This window comes from Eubalaena glacialis, chromosome 2, assembly GCF_028564815.1.
Source record: "Eubalaena glacialis isolate mEubGla1 chromosome 2, mEubGla1.1.hap2.+ XY, whole genome shotgun sequence".
Classification (NCBI taxonomy): domain Eukaryota; kingdom Metazoa; phylum Chordata; class Mammalia; order Artiodactyla; family Balaenidae; genus Eubalaena; species Eubalaena glacialis.
Genome location: NC_083717.1, coordinates 8,932,735 through 8,957,163, shown reverse-complemented (window position 1 = coordinate 8,957,163; position 24,429 = coordinate 8,932,735). Strand labels below are relative to the sequence as shown.

General features: G+C 47.6%; 1 protein-coding gene and 1 long non-coding RNA gene across 8 annotated transcripts in view; one reads left to right on the top strand and one right to left on the bottom strand.

Moving 5' to 3' along the window:
- Positions 1 to 15,190, bottom strand: part of SEPHS1 (selenophosphate synthetase 1) — a 29,629-nt gene extending 14,439 nt beyond the window's left edge. The window contains exons 1-7 of one of the 4 annotated variants that reach the window (XM_061178434.1): positions 14,214 to 14,497; positions 12,353 to 12,411; positions 11,964 to 12,233; positions 6,340 to 6,443; positions 4,380 to 4,487; positions 3,316 to 3,470; positions 97 to 187 (exon numbers count right to left, since the gene is read on the bottom strand). In XM_061178434.1, coding sequence (XP_061034417.1) covers positions 97 to 187; positions 3,316 to 3,470; positions 4,380 to 4,487; positions 6,340 to 6,443; positions 11,964 to 12,156 — 651 coding nt within the window. In that variant the 5' untranslated portion in view covers positions 12,157 to 12,233; positions 12,353 to 12,411; positions 14,214 to 14,497. Of the gene's footprint in view, positions 1 to 96; positions 188 to 3,315; positions 3,471 to 4,379; positions 4,488 to 6,339; positions 6,444 to 11,963; positions 12,234 to 12,352; positions 12,412 to 12,546; positions 12,562 to 14,213; positions 14,498 to 15,049 lie in introns of those variants that run through there. The other 3 variants (XM_061178426.1, XM_061178415.1, XM_061178418.1) reach the window with 3 other exon arrangements.
- The window catches only part of LOC133082041 (uncharacterized), a 64,890-nt gene continuing 54,582 nt past the window's right edge, over positions 14,122 to 24,429 (top strand). For all 4 annotated transcript variants that reach the window (XR_009698903.1, XR_009698906.1, XR_009698907.1 and 1 more), the window contains exon 1: positions 14,122 to 14,169. This is a non-coding gene — a long non-coding RNA (uncharacterized LOC133082041). The remainder of the gene's footprint in view (positions 14,170 to 24,429) is intronic.

Here is a 24,429-nt window from a genome sequence, read left to right as displayed (position 1 = left end):
GAAGGCCTAGATGGACAGCACACTCCCTGGTACTAAAACTAGAAGAGCTTATTTTAGAAACCACACTGCTGACACCGGAAGGTGAAGGTCACTCACAATGTCCAGCCACTGGTGCACGGCCACAGCCACCTGCGTCCCCAAGGGCTTGGTCAGCACGAGCACGTCTCCTGGCACTGCGTTATCCGGCCTGAAGAAGAGAGCACAGGCAGGTCCTTGTCAAATCAACCGAGGAGATAAGTTCATCAAAATCGGTTAAACAGGAGAAAGAAAAGGCTGGTAAAACCACATGTGTGTTCGCAAACACTCACTTATATTTAAGCCAACTAATGCCATGTATTAGAGCTTTGCCGTTTACTACTAGGATGACTGATGAACAAAACATTAAATGAAAAGTGAGGAGGCCACAGACTTCGACAACACTTAGGCCAGTGACTTATTAGTGTCACAGAAAAGCAAATCGCTTAGTCTTCAAAGGCCTCATCAGGCCCTGATTCAGCCATGCTCTCGTGTACTTTTCAACACAGACCCACCAGGGTTCTGAGGCAACAAGACTTCTGGAACAAAAACTGTTGTTCTTTTTCTTTCCTTCCTTTCTCTCTCTCTCTCTCCTCTCTCTCTTTCTTTCCCTCTCTCTCTCTTTCTTTTTTTTACAATCACTTATATGATAGAGATGCAGGTGGGATTTCTCAGGATGTGGGATTTGGCTAGAATCTGTGGGTCTAATGTTTTGGTGATTTCAGCATCAATGTTTCAAACTCAGAGTTATGACCAGTTAAGTTTCCTACTTGGTACACAGGGTCCCTGGTTGGTCCCTGTCTTAAAGAAAGAAGGCAAATACTAAAAAAGGCAGCCCTAAAAGCAGAAAGACTGTCCCCCCTCAGACAAAACTCCCATCTCACTTGTATCTTCACGACCAGGACATGGGTCTAGCACTCATGTCTTTCTTGTCCAAGTTCAAGGAACTGTCCACACAGCCATCCCGTCCCCTGACAGCGAACAACTCAAATACTCATACAAGTCGATTAAAAAGCCAGGGGCACAGATTAAAAATCAACAACTAGCTCCTCGACTCATCCTGTAGTATCTATATCCATTGTTAGCTTTGGAAAATATTAATTCTGGGAGGATATACCAGAAACTCTTTTTCCAAAAACGGGACCTTAAGACATAAATGTCTTTCAATTCTGACTCAACTGTACCTGAGAGCTGATGTGCTCTTGTGTGTCACTGGTTACGTGCAACCTACAAATTTGTATCAGCAAGTGAAGTATGATAAAATTGCTGGGTTATTTTTAAGTTTGTGGGCAGTCTTTTACAAAATATAATCACCTGCATAGGTGCCTTCTTATTTACAAAGTAAGCATACATGTTGTTGACAAAAAATTCATTGAAGCCTGTTTTATTATTTTTTCCTCTCTCATTTTTTGGCTACCGCTGGGTTCCTTTTCTATGGGAAAGCTGGAATGGGTGAGACAGATGGAAGTTCTCTTGTCCCATCTAAGTGGAAAGTTTGAGAACTACCAACATAAAACATAGGAAAATAAAACCTGGATGTAGGTAAAAGGCAAGACCCTTAACATGGATGCACCCATCAGTCAAAAAATGGACCAAAGACATGAATACATGAAAATTACACTCACCCTTACTCACAGGAGTAAGGCAAAGACCAAGGAGGCTGTCACCAGGCTGTGCTAGTTAGGATGGGGGAACCCAGCACTCTCACCTATTGCTGGTGGAGCCTCTATGAAGGGCAAACTGAAGACATCGATCAGATTTATGGTGCACAGGCACTGGACCCAGCAATTCCATTTTGAAAAATTTCTTACCAAGAGTCACACATGCCAGATGATCTATATGCGCTGGAGTACTATGTGTATTGTCAACGTGACTGAAGATGATCTGAATGTCAAGAGTTACTTGGTTAAAAATATCCAAGACTGGTAAAAGTGTTTGCCTCAAGAAGGGACACTGATGACTGAGGGCGGGTGAGGGATTCTGCACCACAGGGCCTTTCACACCCCCGGAATTCTGAACACAGTGCCGGCTCACAAAATCAGATAAAACAAATGGAGCTTTTGCTTCCTCTGAGAATAGGACAAGGTGGCTTTTCTTAACAAGACATCAAACACGAAAAGGGCCAACTTGTGTTAAGAGAGAAACTTCTCCAAGGATCTAGAAATGGCCAGAGGGCACAAGAAAAGATGCTCATAGCATTGACCACCAGGGAAATGCAAATCAAAACCCAGTGAGATATCGCCTCATACCCACTAAGACAGCTATTACCAAAAAGACAGTAAAACAAGTCCTGGTGAGGATGTGGAGACATCAGGGTCCCATCCATGGCTGTGGGGAGCTGCCTTAGTTTGTTCAAGTTAAATAGTTACCACATGACCCAGTAATTCTTAGGTATCTACCCCAGGGAATTGGAATGTATATCCACACAAAAAACTTGCACACGAATGTTTATAGCAGCATCACTCACCACAGGTGGAAATAACTCAAAGGTCCATGACCTATGACTGGATGAATAAACTGTGGTCTGTCCATACAATGGAATGTTATTCACCCATAAAAAGGAATGAAGTAGTGACAGACATGCAACATGGATGAACCCTAAAAACATGCTAAGTGAAAGAAGCCAGACATAAAACATCACATGTTGCATGATTCCATTTATATGAAATGTCTAAAACAGGCAAATCCATGAGACAGAAAGTAGATCTGTGGCTTCCAGGGGATGGGGGAGGAGGGAGTTGGGAGTGGCTGCTGTGGATACAAGGTTTCTTTCTTGGGGAGACGGAAATGTTCTGGAATTGGATAGTGGTGATGGTTGCGCAACTTCGTGAATACTAAAAACCAATGAATTGTGTACTTTAAAAAGCTAAATTTCATGTTATGTGAAATTTTGTTATATGAATTATACTTCAGTAAAAAAAATCTAAAACTTTTTTATGAACAGGGATGAGGTACTGATACATGCTGCAAAATGGATGCACCTTAAAAAAATTATGCAAATATTCTGTGAAGTGAAAGAAGCCGGGATGGAGCTGGGGGATGGAGATGGGGGCTGGCGGTGGGGTGTGACAGCCGAGGGGGTGGATGGGAGTTTCTCGCTGGGGCAATAAAAGTGTCATGAAGTCGACTCTCGTGAGGGTTGCAAAACCCTGTGACTATACCAAAGACCACTGAATTTATAAACACTTTAAGTAAGTGAACTCTATGGTATGTGAATTAGCATCTCAATAAATATATTTTTAAAAAAAAAGAGAGAGAGAGAGAACCTGGCCAGGGGACATGAAACCAAAATCAACTTACATGATAAATTCGTTGGGCTGGCAGACAGTTGTAGCCACACCTCCTAAAACAATCCAGGGATTTAGCACTGTTTGGCCGCCGGTTACAGATGTTCCGGCCTCCTCTGCTGCATCTTTAAAACCCTGTATAATTAGGGGCATCACTTTATCCCTTTCCTACGGTTTAAAAGGACACAAATTAAAAGTCACATCATTCAGTTCAAAACCCAGAAAAGAGAGTCTACACCTGTAGTTATAAAAAGATCATAAAGCCCTTACAGGAAGCCCTGAGAGTTTACAGAAGAGGCAGGGAACACTTCACATTGTAGCCCTTTTATCAAAAGTTGGAAGAGGCTCTAGGTCACAACGTGAATGTAGCCCAGACGACAGAGGAGTAAACACCGGAACAGGCTGGGCGCACAGCGCTGCCCTGTGTCTGAGCCAGCTCTCTGAACGGCCCTTAACCATGCCGTGACCAGCTAACGCGTGCCCATGCGCCCGCTCCAGGTGTCTGTGTACAAGCAGTGGCCCGAGAGCACGCTGTGAGGGCAGAGAAGGGCCTGCTGAATGCTCAGTCCTATGCGCAGGGCAAACGTTTGGCGGGGACGAAACCAATTACCTGTCAAAAATAATCTAAACAGGAATTCATCTCTGGGCCAAGGAAGAGGTCAGGGGACGAGGCCACAGATGCTAGCGGGTTAGCACGGGAAGCACGGGACACCCCAGCCCCACCACTGTCTACGTCACCAGCCAACCGCGACCGAAGAGGTGGGTGCCTGGCCTCGGCGCCGCACCCTGGGCTGCCAGGCCTGGCCCAGAGGTGCTGTCACTGCGGCTTAAACGTCACCACAGCAAACACACACGCAAACATGCTGGCTTCAGTTCGCCAGGAGAGAGAAAGGGAAGCAGGTGGTGGGGATGGAGACACGAATAGGCCAGCCTGTTTTAATTCGCTGCCAGCTGCCAACAAGCAGAGGGCGGATGGGCCGTGGACAGCCTGACTTCACAGCAGGAAAGGAGGCCAACCAGACAAGTGACAGGACCACAACCGTGGCCGAGGATGCAGCCGGACCGGCTCCTGCTTACCCTGTCGGTCATCTTATTGCTGATTCCAAGGAGCATCAGCATGTTGTCGCACTCTGTGACCCCCATGGCGTAGAGGTCGCTGAGGACGTTGGCACAGGCTATCCTGCCCTGGAAGAGAGGGGAGACGTGAGCAGGCACCACGGGGGACTTTCCAGGGCACCCAGGAGGGGACTTTCCAGGACGTGGTCCTCGGCTTCCGTGCGTCACAGACTCCCCGCCTTTCCTCCATCACAGTCCCACTCGCGGACATTCCCGTTACCACCTCTCCTTTCTCGGGCAGCACACATCGTTTCCAGGTTCTTTCCCATTCTAACGTTTAGGGAGAAGTCTGCAGTTAATTTAGGTGCGGAACAGGGAGCGGGGAGGTGTCGGGGAAAAGCCTGGAGTGGCTGGTTTCAGAGGCGCCAAAATGAAAGTGCTGGGGAACAACTGTCCTAAAGAAAACGTGGAAACAGCCACTTATCCTGAACAGATCCTTAAAAGTGTCAACTTTATTGGTTATAGAGAAGACGGGTTTTATATACTTGGACGGAGAAATTTTGGGAGCTTCTTGTACGAGATAAACAGGAAAATCATCTTGGTTGAGAAACAAAAAGACAGAAGAAATAAACAACACCTAGGCCTGAAAGCAGATTGTTTTCTAAAGACAAAGAGAAGCATTTCCCAGTAAACTATAAGGTTTTATTGAGGAACTTTGAAACAGTACTCAACAGAAATGTGGTAATAAAGATTTTCTACTGCCAACAGACATTTAAAAAAATTTTTAAAGTTGCCTTTCTCTAGACAGTAAAGGAGAAAGTGACCAATTTTTCTTTCTGACATAAGGGTAATCAAACCACAAGTTACTATCACTTCCAGTGGCCGTTTCACTGCCCGTTTATGTTGTCTCACGACTTCCTGGCAGGTCGGCAGGGAGCCTGATCACCTCCTGTGACTCACTCGAGGTCACAGGCGCAGCGGGGTCAGCAGCTGGGAGGCGCCAACCACAGGTTCGGGCTGCAGCAATCTGCTGCCCCTTCTGTGTGGGCGCTCGAGATGCTGGCAGAGGATGAACTCTGGTTCTAGCCACCTGGGCCCCCGGACAGGTGGGACACCGGGCGCGTGGCGTGCGCAGGCTCTCAGGAGCACTGCGCCAGAGGAGAGGCGAGAAACAGGTTTCTGGGAGCGTGCGTGCTTGTCGCGGGTACCCAAAGAGGTGAGCAACCCTCCCCACCTTCAGACCTCCCGGCCTCAGGCCCTATGTGTGCGGCTTGATCCCAGTGCCCTTGGCACAAGGAAGGGCCTCCGGCACTTTCTAATGGTAGGATGTTGCCAATCTCTCCATCGGCTCCTCCCAGCTGCCAGGGTGGAGGGTCCAGCTGGGAAGGAGGAGGGGCTGCTGGCAGCAGCCCTGCGATGAGCAGGAGGGGGTGTCTGAGCAGAGCGTGGTCAGTAGGCAGATGCACACGCTAAACAGTGGAATAAGACACGGCGAGGGGAGTGACCAGGATCAGAATAAACGGGCAGGTTTGACGGTGCGGAGGTGCTAAGCTCTTTCTTTCTGGACAGAGACATCTAGGATCAGTCCTGTTTCAGAGGACGGTGAGACACAGGGGCGTGGCGTGTACAAATGTCAAAGAAAGAGAAGTACGAAGAAATGAAGAAAACTACAAACACATCAGTCAACAGACACGCTTAACAGACCATAGGTGTTCTGGCACAGACACACAGGCAGGTACGAAAGCAGCAGGGGACGCCCCCCATCCACCTTAACTGCCTGCCTCATGCACGGTGCCAAGTGTGAGCAAGGGATCGACCAGATCAGATCCACAACCACGGGAGTCAGGGCAGGGGTAGGATGAGAGCAATTTGTGTAGAACGAAAACAAAAAAACCCACACACGAATAACAAAACCCCAGCCACCACCCAAAACCAAACGAGTAAGCAGTTCCAGATGTAAAAACACGTCGGTTAAACTTACCATCATGTAAGGGTCATCGACGATGGGATAAATGTAATCTGTGGTTTGAACCAAGGAAAGACCGCCGTGCCTCAGAGGAATGACACAGGTATCCATCCCGATGCCTGCAAAGATGGGGGTCATCATCATCCAAAAGTCAACAGGAAGAGCCATGTCATTTTGTACCTGCAGTGTTCTGAATAGGAGGGGTTTTGCATAAGACACTTATGGAACACTGCTCACCGCCAACAAAGCAATGTGTTTCCTATTAAGAAGCATAACTGAAATAAACGTGAAACAAAACTAGCTTAAGATAGAAAATGAGAACACAATTTGTTAGTCATAAAGACTCAACTTCAACATGGTACAATTTTTAGACTTTAATGATGCCTTGAACAGAAATTTTCCTTTGTGTTACTGTATCATGTGACTGGCACCATATAGAATTTCTGTAAAGATGAGGACAGCACAAATGGAACTTGGGTTGTCTTCTCCATAGTTACTTAGGAGTATATCTTTGGGTATCATTCTGTTTTTCCAACAGAAAATCTGTAAAATATTTTACACATATAAAATGTTATTATAGGGCTTCCCTGGTGGCGCAGTGGTTAAGAATCCGCCTGCCAATGCAGGGGACATGGGTTCGAGCCCTGGTCTGGGAAGATCCCACATGCCGCAGAACAACTAAGTCCGTGCGCCACAACTACTGAGCCTGCGCTCTAGAGCCTGTGAGCCACAACTGTTGAGCCCACATGCCACAACTACTGAAGCCTGCGCGCCTACAGCCCGTGCTCCGCAACAAGAGAAGCCACTGCAATGAGAAGCTCGCGCACCGCAATGAAGAGTAGCCCCCGCTCGCCGCAACTAGAGAAAGCCCGCGCACAGCAATGAAGACCCAACACAGCCAAAAATAAATAAATAAATAAATAATTTTTAAAATGCTATTATACTACATTTTAGTCAAAAATGACAAAAATAAGAAAGGAAGGAAGGAAGGGAGAAAGAAAGAGAGAGAGAGGAAGGAAGGCAGGAAAGAAGAAAGAAAGAAAAGGACAAAGCTAGAACAAGTATTCATTGATTCCAATCAAGCATGTATATAAACACTGTGGCTCCCAAGAAACCTTAAAATTCCATGCATTCCACTCTGAGAAACTTATGTCACCTCTACTAACTTAATGAGCAGGGAAAGAAAAATTTGCTTAACAAGCCTATGGGATATATTTCAACTTATTAAAAATTGTTTCTGGGCTTCCCTGGTGGTGCAGTCGTTGAGACTCCGCCTGCCAATGCAGGGGACACGGGTTGGAGCCCTGGTCTGGGAAGATCCCACATGCCGCAGAACAACTAAGTCCGTGCGCCACAACTACTGAGCCTGCGCTCTAGAGCCTGTGAGCCACAACTGTTGAGCCCACATGCCACAACTACTGAAGCCTGCGCGCCTACAGCCCGTGCTCCGCAACAAGAGAAGCCACTGCAATGAGAAGCTCGCGCACCGCAATGAAGAGTAGCCCCCGCTCGCCGCAACTAGAGAAAGCCCGCGCACAGCAATGAAGACCCAACACAGCCAAAAATAAATAAATAAATAAATAATTTTAAAAATGCTATTATACTACATTTTAGTCAAAAATGACAAAAATAAGAAAGGAAGGAAGGAAGGGAGAAAGAAAGAGAGAGAGAGGAAGGAAGGCAGGAAAGAAGAAAGAAAAAAAAGGACAAAGCTAGAACAAGTATTCATTGATTCCAATCAAGCATGTATATAAACACTGTGGCTCCCAAGAAACCTTAAAATTCCATGCATTCCACTCTGAGAAACTTATGTCACCTCTACTAACTTAATGAGCAGGGAAAGAAAAATTTGCTTAACAAGCCTATGGGATATATTTCAACTTATTAAAAATTGTTTCTGGGCTTCCCTGGTGGTGCAGTCGTTGAGACTCCGCCTGCCAATGCAGGGGACACGGGTTGGAGCCCTGGTCTGGGAAGATCCCACATGCCGCGGAGCAACTGGGCCCGTGAGCCACAATTGCTGAGCCTGCGCGTCTGGAGCCTGTGCTCCGCAACAAGAGAGGCCGCGATAGTGAGAGGTCCGCGCACCGCGATGAAGGGTGGCCCCAGCTCGCCGCAACTAGAGAAAGCCCTGGCACAGAAACGAAGACCCAACACAGCCAAAAATAAATAAATTAATTAATTAATTTAAAAAAAAATTGTTTCTAAACATTTAGAAAGATAACTGATGGGCTAATTAGAAACAGTTCCCTTTTCCTGAAATCAGTTTAGAAACAGTCAAGACTAGCTACTGCAGGCTACATTTTTAAAAAAAATCACCTGTAATGCAAACACTTCAAATTCAGACTGGCCTCTCACCAGGTAAGCCTAATGGAGTGCTTTCCTACACTCACCTCTCTCAAGAGGATGCCCTCTGGCCCTTAGGAAGTATTTCAACCTTGCAGCCCAATGGCCAAAAGCAAAGGACAAATCCCATAAAGTACGAAAGGAAGCAGGTAGATGTTTACCTTCTCGATTCAGAATTTCAAACGGAGTAAGAATAAACCACACCCAAGTCACACAGAGAGGACTACGTGTGAGCTTTCTTTCACAACTACCCCAGCACCGTGTCAAGTCCCAATCCATTATTACTAACACTAAAATAAAATCAAGTTTAGTGAAAGATCACTCTGTGAAGGCAGGCTGATTTTTTATTACTACACTAGATGGCAAAGCAGAAACTCTTGGTGGAAGATCCAGTTAGGGAATGGAGGACTTTGCTTCAGAATGGCAAGTCTCACAAATTTGTGACAATGGAACACTCATTACCAGTGATCAGAAAGTGTGTGATAATTCATCTCAACGATGCATGTATGCAGAAATGCCCTCTAACGACGTTCTATAGCACTCAAGAGGAAATAGGGCAAGAACCACAATTAAACTCATATTGACTGCTCCCCAAATTGATCATTCCAACAACTGGGTATTCCAAGTATATTACCACTCACTTTGGAAAAGAGGGAAGAAATACTGTTTTCTTTTATATTTTCATATAAACTATAGGACTATTGAAAGAGACACTAAAAAGAGTTGCTGAAAGTTAGCTTTAAATGTTTTGTAATGTGGGACTCTTAAACTGGAATTCAGTCTTTTTGATTTGTAAAGCAGTTAATTTCTCTTGATACCCAGCATCAGAGCGTGTGAACCATGACTCCCCAGCACGCTCCTGGGGCTGACAAGAAGCTTCCGTCACCTACAAGTCCTCTCTCTCCACCAGGACACCACTCCGTGTTAGAAGGAGGGTCAAGGGCTGTCCACGTGGGAACCACCAGCCACACGTGGTTACCGAGCATGTGAGATGGGGCAATTCCAAAGTGACATGCGCTGCAAGTGCACACACTCGATTTTAAACACGTAGTACCGAGAAAAACCAACATCTTGTTAGCAATGTTTTATATTAATGATGCATTGAAATTATAGTTTTTATATACTGGGTTAAATAAAATATATTAGAATTCAATTCCCCTGATTCTATTTTTTTTTTTAAACGGAACTATCTGTACTAGAAAATTTTAAATGACACAGGTGGCTCACCTCATCTTTCTTTGGGACAGCACTGGTCTGTAGTGACTGGTTTACAAATCACCTACCAAATTTCAAGAAAGGAAGAGAGAGAGGGTGAGAATGGGACAGGCCGTGGGCCTTGCAAACGAGGGTATCAAGTTGAGAGAGAGAGGGACAGTCCAGGCAGAGGGCAGATAAATGCCAGAGTAGAGGGAGCCTCAAATACCAGACCGAGCAGGGTGTATGTAATCATCAGCGGGCGGTGACGGGGAATTCTAGGTTTCAGCAAGACTGAAACTATCCATCAAAGAAAAAAATAATAACCCAAATCATCACTCTGTCCCCACTGCCAGCAGCCATCAACACGTGGCAGCTCCTAAGCATCAGGCAACAGAGGTACCAAGTACTAAGACACACTTATCTTAACATTTCTTTAGTTAGAATACATTTAATAAACGTGTATATTTAACAACTGTTACGGTTCATCCTTAGAATCCAGGAAATATGACACTCTTTTAGAAAAAAATTTTAAAAAACAGGTCAACAGACTTGTGTGTATACATTATATAAACATACATATATACATACATACACAAGTATTATGTATATGGGTACAGATGCACACGGTGCATATACATACATACACGGATAATTTCTGGTACTCACAACAGTTGCAAACAGTGAGTAGTATTACCCCATTTTACAGATCGGAAAACTGAGGCTCAGGAGGGTTACGAACTTGCACAGAGTAACGTTTATTTCTCTTTCTCCTGCCTGTACCCTTGCTGTCGACATCTGTCCCCTTTTGCCACTGCTGAGTTACAGCTGACGCAGTTCCTCTCCCCATGAACACGTCTGGACTTAAAAACCAGATGACAAGCAGTATGGTGGGCGGAGGAATTGGAAGATGTGGATGCCAGTTCCTGACCCCCACTAAGTAACAGGGAACAGGTTACCCGGCCTTCCTGAGCTCCATGGAGTGCTCAATAAGTCAACGGGGGCGATTACAGAGGGGAATGATTACTTTATCCATGAGGTTTTGACTGCATTTGTCTTTGCCCATTCGGTAGCTTATCTTTCCCGACAAAGTTATCTAAGACCCTTCTCAGTATGTTCTCATTTCTTGACAAGCAAGCTGATATCCACTCCACCTCATTCATGTGGTATTTCTCCACGCTGAGACATCAGCTAGATGAGGACGATTTTCTAACTGAGCTCCTGCAAGCCCTACAGGCCCTGAGAGTGCAGGGTGTGAATTTTCCTCTCCCACCCAAAGCAACTCTGCGTTTATCTGCTTTCTACATCAGGAAAGAAAGGAGTACCCTAGGTTCAAAACCAATGTTGTAAGACAGAACGTAACCATAAAAGAAATGCAATTAAAACCTTATGTAAGAAAGCTGATCAACTCACACACCGTAACTACAAAACACCCACAAACTCCTAGAATACATGTCAAACACTCAAAAGGCAAAGTGATCACAGTCTTGCATCATGTACTTAACAAAGGACGTAAGAGAAGCTAACAAACAGCATCCCAGTAGCCTAGAATTTCTTTCTGAGCTCTGTGTTTGAGAAAAGGCAAACCACTAATGACAGCAGGAGCTGGGTCAAGGAAACACGGCTCTCAAGTCCAGATGCCGTCCTGGGGTCCAGACCCCGTCCAGTGTTCTCACCTGCTGTGTCTCCCTCCTCCCCATGGGAGCTTTTCAAACAATGCCTGCTGCACAGGAACCCCGAGCTCCCAAGCCAGGCACTGCTCTCCCAGTCCTGCAGGACGATGCTTAAAGGCGTCCTGCACGACACCTTTCCTACTCTGATTTAATAAAAAATGCTTTTACTGTAATACAATTGTCTCAATCGCATAGTAACAGTTTAAAAATGGTTAGAGCACATTTCTTGATGCTTTTCAAGTAGTTCCTCCAAATAAGTTACAATAAGGTAACAGTTACCATTGCTTTGCTCTTTGCATCCTTCTTGCAGAAATTTAAAAAAAAAAAGGCAACATGGGAGGAGAAATCTAGTTTTTGACTCACTGACTACATTGCAGCCAAGATGCTCTACTCAGGGAAATATGAAAGAAACAGCGGTTCACATACCAAGCCTTGGCATAACTGCTCCAAGAAACTGCTCATCTTCTTGGAAGTGGTTCTCCTGTAAGGATTCCAGCAATTTCTGCAGGACATCTTGGGGCACTTTGCAGCCGGTGCCCTTCAGTTCAGTGAATCTGGTTAACCGGAAGCTCTTGTCCAATTCATAACTTTCCGGGTTAAAGGACTCCCGCGCAGACATGGTTCTTGGGCGCACACACCTCACCGCTGGGCTCCTCCCCTCCCTCTCCTACGCGGCTGGTTTCTTTACAGATCCACCTGGGTAGCACCGAAACACAAAGACACCATTAGAAGAGTTCTTCTTACCAGTACCAGCCAAGAATCTAGTAAGCGAATATGTAACAGTGAAAAGTAAACATGAAAAGGGCTGCAATTACCAAGACCACAGGGAAACAGCCATCTGGGACCACAATAGTTTGTCGCAGTGATGCATAAGCTAGAAGAAGTCATTTTAAAAGGTGACTGTACCGTTAGAGACATATTCTATGGAAGGAGATCTGACATCTGTGTTGTTATAATGGTGGCTCTGAGGGGCTGCAAGGAAGACGGAACTATGGGCCAGCTGACTTACAGGACACAGTGCCATCTTGAGTAAAAAGTCCCAAACGTTCTTCTAGCCGGCAGCATTACAGGAAAACTAGTCACTTCACCTATCAACCAGGAAGTACTATGGTTTAGAAATTAAATGCCCTGGCTAAAGTGACTTTTCAGGAAGACCTTTTGCCATCTTTTGCTATCTCACAAAGAAAAATAATATGCCTAACAGATACTTTTCGTGAAAAGGACATTGGTGGATATGCATTTGATGAAATTCTTTACGATGCTAAGTTCAATTTTAGAAAAACAGGTTTTCACTCTGAGCCAGAAGTACATGACATGATCCAAAACTAACAGGAAGCCTCTCTAAAGAACACAACTTGAAAACTGGAATGGCTGTTAAACACAGCAAGGCTCATTCTCTATAAGAGAGCAGTGGAAAGTTTTCTGATGTTTTAATTCAGTGCTATTTCCTAGAAAGCAAACACCCCGCCCAACAAACTAGTACACACACACATCATTGATAAAATATGCTACTGCTCATTACTGTTTCATTGCAGACCTAAAGTGATAAAATAAACTGTACTAAATCACTAGCATTTATGGTACTTGGTACCACTGGAAGTTTCTGGAACAAACTTTTCTAAGCTTGAAGCCTTTGGGGCTAAACGAAAACCTTCCACGTGCTCCCGGGGTTTACAAAACTTCCAGACTGATACTTTACTGGGCATAGAATTACAGACACCCCAAGTTTTAGGGTCAGTTTCCCCTATAAAATTTATCATTAAGAACATAATTCCCATTTATAGTTTTCGATCCCCTGCGAAGCCCATCACTCATTTAAAATAAATCTCCTAGAGCCTGAATTTGGGCAGTAATCCAAACTGTCTTTACAAAACCATGTTTGGGGTGAGCAATGATTTCCGTTTGAAACCTACAACCGTAAAGGAGTAAACCTTCCGACATTCCAAGAAAACCACCTGTCCAAAAGGAGGGCGCCAGGAGAGCTAAGTTATGGAGCTGGGAATTTTGAAGCCATTTTAGAGTTAGGAAAAGTCCAATAGCAGTTTGACTTGGAAGGGTTTGGAACAAAAACAACAGTCCTTTCCTCACCAAATGCCTCGCACTTAACACCGCCTCACTCCCACCAGGGGAAAAAAAAAAATCCAACTCACGAGGCATCCAGTTATTTTCCTACCTCCAATCCCTATCCAAAAAAAAAAAAAAAAAAAAAGGCGGGGAGGGGCATTTGGAATTCAGGGGGCTAACTTCCTTTTAAATCTTCCTAGGTTTTTAAGGGCAAAAAGTTTAAAACACCTTAAGCCCAAAAGGCACTCAGGAGTTTTAAAATTCCAAATGGAACGACGGACGTAAATCACACACATCGCATCCGAATCCTAAAAAAAATAAATTCTTACATTTTTTGGACGGGATGAGAAAGTGGGGGGGGGGTGGTGGAGGGGGACGTGAGGAAAGGCGTAATTAATGGTGGGGGGCTGGCACAATACGCAGTCCACTCCAACCCCGAAGCCGCCTGTTTACACCTTTAAACAATGACATGAATATTTAAAAACAACGGTTAACCCTTTCCTTCTCGGCCACGTTTTAATTTTTTCAAACGAGGGCGCCAAGCTGGTCGCAGAGCCGAGAGAGCACGGTAAGTGGGGGCGGGAGAGGGGGCAGCCCCGGCCCGGTACCTACCTCCCCCCAGGTCCCCAAGCCTAGGAAATAAACAACGGGGGGGACGCGGCGACGTGGGCGCAGAGGCGGCGCACCCCCCGGGAAGCACACGTCGGGGCGGCGGCCGGTGCGCGCAGAGCAGCGCTCGGGGACACCTTAAATCCCCGGCTGCCGCCTTTAAAGGCCACCCGGGCCCAAGCTCTTTGTGCGGCGCGGCCCGGTGGAGGCGGAGCGGGGCGGCCAGCGGGGCCATGCCCGCCCGCCCTCTCTCTGTCCCGGCGGCAGCGGCGGGAACCGCGCGGCCCAGGCCGCGGGGCGGGCGTGAGGCGCGCACGGCCCACCGGCCGCGGCGGGTCACCCGGCTCGCAGGCCGGCCGGGCCGGGACGCCCAGGGTCAGGCTGCGTCCGCGGGGTCGGAGGGAGGGCGCGCGCGGACGGGGGGGAGCGGGGAGGGCCCGGAGGCGCCGGGCGCCGCGCCCCGGGCACCGGGCTGAGCTCTCCCGCCGCGCGCGCGGGCCGCCGCCGCCGCCACACAAAAATGTCGGCGGGCGAAAAAATTAACCCCTGCGTCGCCGCCCTCCCCCTCCACTCCTCCCCCGCCCTCTTCTCCCTCCCTCCTTCCCCGGCCCCGCGCGGCGGCGGCGGCGGCGGCGCGGGCGGTGCTTCTTTTTTAAAGCGGCCCCACCAAGCCCTGGCTCGGCCCCTCTCCAGGCTGCGCTGCAGAGCGCCGACCGTGCACGGCTCCCGGCGCGCCCAGGCGGCCCGCGAGGGGATCCGCACGGCCGCCCTGGGCCTGCGGACGAATATTCCCCTTTAAGCCTGATGTCTCGCCCCCCCTCCCCGAGCCAGGCGCTTACCGGTTCGCTTTGCGCCCTCCGCCTCCTCCCGCGAACGGGACTCCGCCGCTCCCACAATGCACCGGGCGCCGCCGGGCTCCCTTAAGCGTCGCCTGAATAAAAAGGCCGCTCCCGGCGGCGGCGCGGAGGGCGGGAGGGCCCCGGGCCGCGCCTGGGCGCCGCGGGGGCTCGGCCTGGCTCGGCGGGCCCCTGCCGGGAACGGGGCCGCCGTGCGCCGTGCGCCGCGCGCGAGGGGCCTTTAAGGGCCGGCTCCCTCCCTTTAAGAGGCGGCGGGCCGCGACCGGAGCGGCTCGGTAGCTGCGTGCAGCCCGGCAAGGGGGCGGGGGCGATGTGCAGGCCCGAGCGCGGCAATGATTGGTCTCGGGGGAGGGGTGGGGGGTTGCAAGCCCGAGGAGAGGTGGCATCCGTTGCATGATGCAAAAAGGATTGATTTCAAAAGTTGCGAGTTGCATTGGCAGCAGCCTTTGGCGCCCGGGCCACCTCCTTTTCCTTGATCCGCTGGAAGGGCCGGGAATGTCCCAAAACCTGGCCGGGCTCAACCGCGCTGCATTCTGCGGGCCGCTGTACCTGCTCCCCCGAGCGCTGCCGTTGTTCCTACCGGCAGACAGTGAGCGTGGAAACAATTTGAAAATCGAATCGGAGCAGAGGAAAGGCCCCCTCTGCTGCGATGAAGGACTTCGAAACACAGACGGCGCGTTTCGTTAATAACGAGTCTCCCTTCCATTGTTCAGCCTGGCTCGGGAGTTAATATGAGCATTAGTGAACGTGCACACGTCCTGCAAAGTTTCTTGAACGTTTCATGTGCTTGGTAGGAAGTCAAAGCTTAAGGTTCCTCAGTTACATTGTTTGCTCTCCACGGGTTCAAGTAAACATGGCAGCCTAATACTGTTTGTGTTTGAATGAACACCCATAGGAGCGATTCAGCTTCTGAGATTACTTTTTTCAGGTTTTCAACTTTCTAAGGCACTGCTGAATAAAATAAAGCAAAATGCTTTCCTATGACGTCTTTTAGGGCTTCCCTTAAAACCGAGAAGTGGCGGAGGGGATGCCGATCAAACTTTTCTAGAGTGGTTCAACGTTTTCCAAATGTATTTTGGGGCAGGAGTGTTTTTTAACCGAAAGGTGCTGTAGGTTCTGTTGTCAGGTTTGTAGGCTACGCACATGGCCTTTTCATTCTTAAAATTTCTGCTTGGCAATTCCCCAGGGTTTTGATCTAGGTGAGGCTGCAATCGTGATGCGGTCTAGGAGACCAGGCTGATGCAGGCTCCTCTCTGTCTTTTCTCTGCAGCTCTACAGGAAGTTAGGAAAGAACATAGTAGCCTAGATTCTTTGATGTGTTGGACTTTTGTCAGAGTGGCATAACCCACTGGTTGACAAACCTAGATTTGCCTCTGAATCGCCTGGGGAAACGCAGGTACAGGCAGTCCCCAGGCAACACTCCAGACCTTCGGAATCAGGGAAGGAGGATACAGATATCTTAACTCCCCTCATCTCCCCCCTTTTAAAATCGATTTTGTGAGTTGTTTGGGGCATTTTGATATTTTGTGTTTATCTTTTAACAAAAAAATGTCACAACTAGAAAAAAAGATTTTGGGGATTGGGGGAAGGTGACCACAGAGGTGAGTAGGGCCCTCTGTGAGGATGCGTGTTTCATGCTGAGGAGTTTGCTCTTTATGCCGTGGTCAGCAGAGTTTGTCAGATTTGGGTTTTACAAGTTTAGCCTGTAAAAGAAGGCTGTACCACATTTGGGAGGATGCCCTCTCCCAGAAGGGAGAATGGGGCCACATCTCTAGTGAGGAGGGAATTGTACTAGTCAAGCATGGGGTCGAGGGTATCCGAACTGAAGTTGCAGGAATACAGACAAAGGAAGGAATTTCAGGTGATTTCATGTATGGTTGGAGGAAGAAGCGTAAGATGACACCCAGATTTCTAGTTTGGGGGGAACCGGGTGAGTAGTGAGGCTACTAGTTGAAACAGGAACTTATTAGCAGGCAAACAGGTTTGGGGGTCAGTTCAGCTTTGGAAATGTTAAATTTCAGGCGCCCGCCGGATACTCTAGGCAGAAGGCAATTGGTAAAACGAGGTCTGGCCCTTGGAGTAGGGGTGGGCACTGAGTCTGAGATGCAAATGTGGGCACCATCAGCATGTAAATGGAGTTTGAAGCCCCGGAAAGGGGTGAGATTAACCAGGAATGAGAGTAGAGGAAGAAAAAGAAAGAGACCTTGGACAGAGCCCTGCGGAGTTTCAAAACTGAGTGTCTGGGCCAGCAAGAGGCTGATCCCCGCTTTGTGTGGGAGGCGAGCATCCTCAGAGCCCACTCCTTCCTCCCCCAGCCCCTGGGGTTGGAGCCCTCCGGCAGCTCCAGGACAGCTTGAGTCAGATTCTCCCGAGCAGAGTTTGTAGACTCTGGTCTAAGCCACGATGCCCTGATTAGCCTGGAGCCAGGCTACAGTGTTGGGGACAGATACTCCACGAGAGCTCTCATCCTTCCCTTCCTTTGCCCTAAACACAAGCCTCTCTCTGTGCTTCCCCCCATCAGCTATTTTTCTTTCTATGAGTCTTCCCCAGGCGGCTCATCAGAGCCCCATCCTGTTGGGAACCATCTCCCCTGAGTTCTCAGGTCCTACTGGCTCCAACTGAAAGATGGGTCTCCTGGGTTGCATTACCTGGTGGAGGCTTGTTAAAAATATGCATTTACCAGCCCCACTCCAAAGGTTATATTGATCAGGTGTCATGGGTGGAATTGTGACAAAGATGATTTGCTCGGCCAAACTTCATTCAGGCTCCTGAACCTTCTCCTAGACTCATCTGTGCGCTTCCTTGTAAAATCCAGTTTTAGCAAATCCGATCACCCTCAGTATCTGACCAGGGTCCTCAGCCTCCACCATCCCCCAGGTGAACATCTGACCACCCTGGCCTGCCTACAGCAAGTGCTTCTAGAGCTGTGCTGTCCAATAAATACGGTAACACTCTCCGTGATGCGTTTTGAGTGCCTGGAATGTCCCAGCTGAGATGTGCTCTCTGTCAAAAATGCACTGGATTTTGAAGACTGAAAATGAAAAAAGAATGTAAAATATCTTTGTGATTTTTCTGTTGATTCATCTTGAAATAGAATATTTTAGATATGTTGCGTTACATAAAATATATCATTTTATCTCTTTACTTTTTTTTTTTTAATATGGCCACCTGACCATTTAAAATGACATAGGTTGCTCACAGCCTATTTCTGCTGGGCAGCTTGGCTCTCTATGATGCCCCAGTCCCCAGAGCCACAGACACAGGCATTCAAGTACTTACATGAGTGTTCCACAGACGCTTCAAATTGAGCATGTTCCAGACCAAAGCAATTCTTTTCCTTCCAACCCTGCCCCCCTCCCCCGCCCATCAGCTCCCCCTCTATGTGCCATCTTGGTGGATGGACGGGTATCTGCTGCACTGCACACGCTAGAACCCTGGCAGTCATCCCCAGCTCCTCCCTTTCCATTTCCGGTCTTCACTGTTACCCGTCAGTTCTACCGCCTTGGTATTGTTCACATCCAAACCCTCCCCTCCCCTCCCACAGTCCCTGTCTCTGTTCATGTCTCATCTCTCCCCTCAACTACTGTGGAAGTCTCCTAACTTACGGGCTTTCTGCTGTGATTTTCACCGGTCTCTGTTCAGTCCAAAGTGATTAATGCTACGGGAAGGATATTGATCCAAGGCAACCCTGATCATGTTCTTTCTTTCCTGCTCAAAACCTTTAGGTGGTTTCCGTGCCTCTGGCTCCATTTCTCAAAGTATGGTACTCATTCATGGGTGTGCGTGATTTTAGGGGGTACAGGGAAGAACATTTTATAGTTACATACACATTTTAACACACACTGGAAAGATATAACTAACATATAAAACCTGTGATTTTGTGGGCATTATTCTTTAGGACAAAAAGTGAGCCAACTTAAAGTTGTTTTTTTTAGAATATTTGCTTTATTTTATTTATTTATTTTTAATGATAATTCCCAAGGTTTATTTATTTATTTGGGCTGCACCCGGTCTTAGTTGTGGCACGCAGGATCCTTTTTAAATTGAGGCATGCGGACTCTTATTAGTTGCGGCATGCATGCGGGATCTAGTTCCCCAACCAGGGATCCAACTGGACCCCCTGCATTGGGAGCATGGAGTCTTTCCCACTGGACCACCAGGGAAGTCCCTAAAGAACATTTTAAAGAAAAAATAGCACAGTCTAAAGTAATGGCATTGGCCAAGTAAATGCATTTCAGATACATTTCAGACTCAATATGGTTAAAAAAAAAACAAAAACCTTCACGATCCAGCTTCTACTTTTCCTCTCTCATATAATCTCTAGAAGGTACCCTCTTCCTGTTCTTCAGCCATGCAACCATGCTGGGTGCTTACAGATCTCCAGGCTCACCTTCTCTTTCTACATTTAGCCTCTCGTCAGGCGCTAGTCCTTTGCTTGTACCACCTTATCTCCCCTTCTGGCAAATAAGAACTAACCCTATAAAATTCCCCTCCGAGAGTCTTCTCTCTGAACAGCTGTCTGGCTACTCCAGGGAGAACTGCATCTATGGTAGGCAGCATTGTGGTCCCCAGAGATATCCACATCCTAATCACCTGTAGCTGTGTTACCTTACCTGGCAAAACGGACTTTGCAGATGTGGTTAAGGATTTTTTTTTTTTTTGGCCATGCCGCACAGCATGCGGGACCTTAGTTCCCTGACCAGGGATCAAACACATGACCCCTGCAGTGGAAGCGCAGAGTCTTAACCACTGGACGACCAGGGAAGTCCCATTAAGGATTTTTTTTTTTGATGAGATTTTCCTGGATTATCTGGATGGACCAGTGTAACACCAGGATCCTTATACAGAAAAAAAGGGAGGCAAGAGAGCCTGAAGAGTTGTGACAAAGGAAGCAGAGGTCACAGTGATATGGCGCCACAAACCAAGCAATGTGAGCAACTTCCAGAAGCTGGAAAAGGCAAGGAAATGGGTTCTCCCCTGAGCGTCCTGAAGGAACCAGCTGCACCGTCCTATTTTCGTCCTTATCCTAGAACTCATCCCGCTGATTTGCAATTATTCCATGTACCTAATCTCTCCTCCACACCTCCCCCCGCTCCCCCCTCCCACTAAAAGCCACGAGCTCCTGGGGAGACTGAATACCTTTGCCTCCCAGTGCCTCGTGCATTCTTTGGCCTGTGGTAGGAGTGACAGGAGAGAGTTACTCTGGAATTGGGGGACGAAAATTGTAAGAAGGTAGGAGGAGTCAACATTGTCATGTGCTACAGAAAATCGACATAAGGACCAAAAATAGATCATTGGATTTAGTGGCCTTGGGGTACTTAAGTGCAGGTGGAAGACGGGGTGTAGGGGGCCGAGGAGTGAGTGTGGGTTGGCAAGTGCAGATAATGAGTGTAGACACCTCTTCTAAGAAGCGTGCTGTAGAAGGGGCAGAAGAAGAGAGACATTTACTTGAGGGGGAGGAGGGGTTTGTTTTTTAGAACCTGAAAAGCTTTGAACAGGTGCATAAAGCAAAGCAAAGGAGACTAAAGATGTAGGAAAGAGGAAGGGTAGCTGGTAGAACAAGATCCTGGAAGGAGGGGAGAGGCGAGGCATTCTGGCACCTGGATGGAGACAGAAGAGGAAGCAGGTCTGGATGCTCCGGTAGCTAAGTTTGGTGGGTGGATTGTACAGTGTTTGTTCTGCTTTCCTCATGGACTGTCAGTTCCATGCAGGCAAGGACCATGGCTATGGATTCAACATAGTGACAGCAGTTAACGCTTCAAATCGCTTGCTGTGTGCATGCCAGGCAGGCTTCTAAGAGCGCGGCATAGATCAGTTCACTTAATCCTCAGAACACCGGATGGAGTAGGTACCATTATTATCCATTTGTAGGTGAGGAAATAGAGGCACAGAGACAGTGAGTAACTTGTCCAAAGTCACAGTGGCAGAAAGTGGAGGACTTGGATTTGAACCCGGGCCATCTGTCCCCCAAGGCCACGCTCGAAGATGCAGGCATTCACTAAGCACTTGTCAAGTGACTGAGAACGCAGCCTGCTTCTTATGCTTCCCCGCAAATAGCAGGATGGTTTACCCTCCTGCAGCCACCTTCCCCCTCCCCCAAGTGGGGTGTTGTCCATCTGCATTGTCCTCTCACACAAATGAGGCCTGACCGGAAGGGTCACAGTCTGTTGGACCAAGGTTGAGGTCACACAGATGCCTGAGACATTATCCCTTACACTCCACCTCGAGGCAGGGACTACAAATGCTCGCTTCCATTAGGATGACACCTTCTGGACACCTTGCTCTCCCCTCTCCCTCCCTCTCAGCCCAGGCCAGACTAGGATCCACTAGGCCATCCCTTGCTCCCCAGCAGATTACACGAGTGTTCCTTCCGCACCGCCCATCACCCCCTGGAGGCCTGGCTTTGCAGCCCTAGAACTGTGCTAGCAGGGCTTAGGGCCTGGGGGCGAGTGTCAGAACCCCTACGGAAGTTAGGTTTCTGTGGGGGGGCGGAGTGGGGCAGAAATTCAGATCCAGAAGCAGGAGTGCTGGAGGTAATAAATTCAGAGCCTGGAAAGGAAAGATGGGGCCTTGGCAGTTCTCGTGGGAAAGCAAAGTAGCGTCTGTGCCTGGAACCACTCACTGTCGACCCCCTCGCAGCCAGCATCGTCCTGGTGGGCAGGTTCTAGAACGGAACAAGATCCCTAAGGCAGATTTTAGCTGCATCCTGATCTTTTGGGGGCGTTCTCTGTTTTTCCCTAGGCCTCTATCTAGGCTTATTCGTTTTTTTGTTTGTTTGTTTTTTTGCGAGCGGGCTTGTGGGCTTTCTCTAGTTGCAGCGAGCGGGGGCTACTCTTCGTTGCGGTGCACGGGCTTCTCTTTGCGGTGGCTTCTTTTGTTGCAGAGCACGGGCTCTAGGCGCGCAGGCTCAGTAGTTGCGGCACGCAGGCTCTAGAGCGCAGGCTCAGTAGTTGTGGTGCACAGGCTTAGTTGCTCCGCAGCGTGTGGGATCTTCCCGGACCAGGGCTCGAACCTGGGACCCCTGCATTGGCAGGCGGATTCTTAACCACTGTCCTACCAAGGAAGTCCCTAGGCTTATTCTTGTAACTACACATCTTTCTAGATCAATCTAACTCTCTCAAGGGCTAAGGCTGCAGATCCCTGTCTATATAAGAGAAACTGGCTCTTTTTTCACACTATGAAATTTTCCAGTGATCCAAATCCCAGTAAAAATGGTAACAGCTTAAAGGCCAATCAATTTTTTTTTTCTTGAGCGACATACACATGCTTTCTCCCTGTTTTTAAATATCATTTCTCTCATTTCACCATTCTTTTTTTTTTTAATATTTATTTATTTATTTGGCTGTGAGGGATCTTTGTTGCTGCATGCAGGATCTCTTTTTTTTTTTTAGTTGTGGCACATGGGATCTTTATTACCTCATGCGGGATCTTTTTTTTTCTTTTTAGTTGCAGCATGGGATCTTTAGTTGTGGCATGCAGGATCTAGTTCCCTGACCAGGGATCAAACCCAGCCCCCTGCATTGGGAGCGTGGAGCCCTAGCCACTGGACACCAGGGAAGTCCCTCATTCCATCATTCTTGCCTGAAAAGTCAGGTGAACAATAAGCCTTATCTTTGAGCAGCTATTAGTTTGCAGGTGCTGTGCTCAGTGCTGGGACTCTGTGAACAGGTCAGGATCCCAATCAATGAAAGAGAATTGCTGTAATACCAAGTGCTAAGTCAAGGTCTCAGGGATTTCTTTCTTCTTTTTTTTTTTTTGGAGAGAAAGGGCAGGGGGAGATCTATGAACCTTCTGAAATTACGTGCAAAATTGTACCTACTTGTGCATTTCTGGGAAGAGAGTTCCTAGCTTTTATCAGCTCCCCGGAGGGGTCTGTGATCCCCCCAAACTGAATAATATGGTGGCAAGTGCTGGGGGAGAACAGAATCTGAATTGAGAGGAGCAATTGGAAATATAGGGAGTGCATTATTATTCCATTAGTTAATTAGTGCTACAGTCATTACAATAATCATTTATTTTCTTCAGTGGTCTTTTACAATCTTTGGTAAAAACCATAGCTTTTTTGGCAAGAAAAAAAGGTCACAAGAAATTCAAGTCATGGTGTTTGACTTAAGAAGAAGTGAGTCGGTTATTTCAAAAGGAAGGAAGCTCGTTGGAGTAGACCCCATAGTTAAGAAGTCCCCTGCAAGCCCCCGGGAGGGTCTCCCCTCTCCCCACCAAGCCTGGGTCTCCCCCTGAGACCCACTTCCTGCAGCACCCCGCATGCATGGCTCTGAGTGTGATCGGCCGAGGAGGGTACTCTCCACTGAAATACAATTAATGATATGATGCTTTCTGAAATTCTGGCTCTGCACCACCCAAAATTTAGCCACATTCCACAAGATCGCACTATGCTGTGGTGTTGTCCCTGGCGAATCCCTTTTTTCTTAAGCACAAAAGTGATTAATTTGGTGCTATAAAGTGAAGATTTCATTGTTTGCACCCCGAGAGTAGCAAAGGCTACAAAATTAATTAAGTTTTCCCTTTGTCTCTTTGATACATGAGAGATAACACGGAGGGAAATAAAACCAGTTTATTTTCTTTAACTGCATTTTCACATCCCTCTCTCTTCCTGTCTTCACTGATTGAAATGAGTGAGGTTTTGCACATAATTTCCAAAAATGCATAGATTACTCCCCCTGCCCCCTCTAAATCCTGAGACCTTGAGAGCCATCCACTCCTGATTCATTTTCCAGTTTTTCCCTCCACCATTCCATTCCCTCTTCCGTTAAGGAACGCTGCTCTTGCCTTCTAGCCAGAGATCCTATCCCAGCCATTTCCAGCTGCCTGTCCTTCAGGGGTTGGTTCTGCAATATAATAAATGAAGGGTCTTGGTTACTTGGTTCGGGTGCATTTCTTCCCGCTTTTCTGAATTGCATGTAATTGGCTCTCCCCTGCCCCCTAGTGTCTAAGTCATATTGTAATGAATGATGAGTGTTAGAAGCCCAATTCTCCCTAGTATTTGGTGGGGGAGGAGAAAAGAGAGGAAGAGGCAAGGAAGGGGAGAAGCAGAGAACACAGGTAGAGATGACGTGTCTGTGCAGATATAAGATTCAGGCTTCGTGTCTTATTTCCTGCTCTCACAATTGGTTAAATAAAAATTGGCTCCAGAACCAAGCCCTAAGTGGGCTAGAGTTCACTGTTCTGCCAGCAGAGGAGCAGCTATTTATTCACATTCTTTGTTCCCCATACTTAATCCGTGGCTGACTTCGCCCTTTGCTCCCAAATACACCATCTTCCTTAATTATCTCCTCTGCTGTGAGGCTGCTTGGGAAAAGAATTACAGATTGAGTTCATCCTACCCGAGGGTTCCTGCCCTTGTC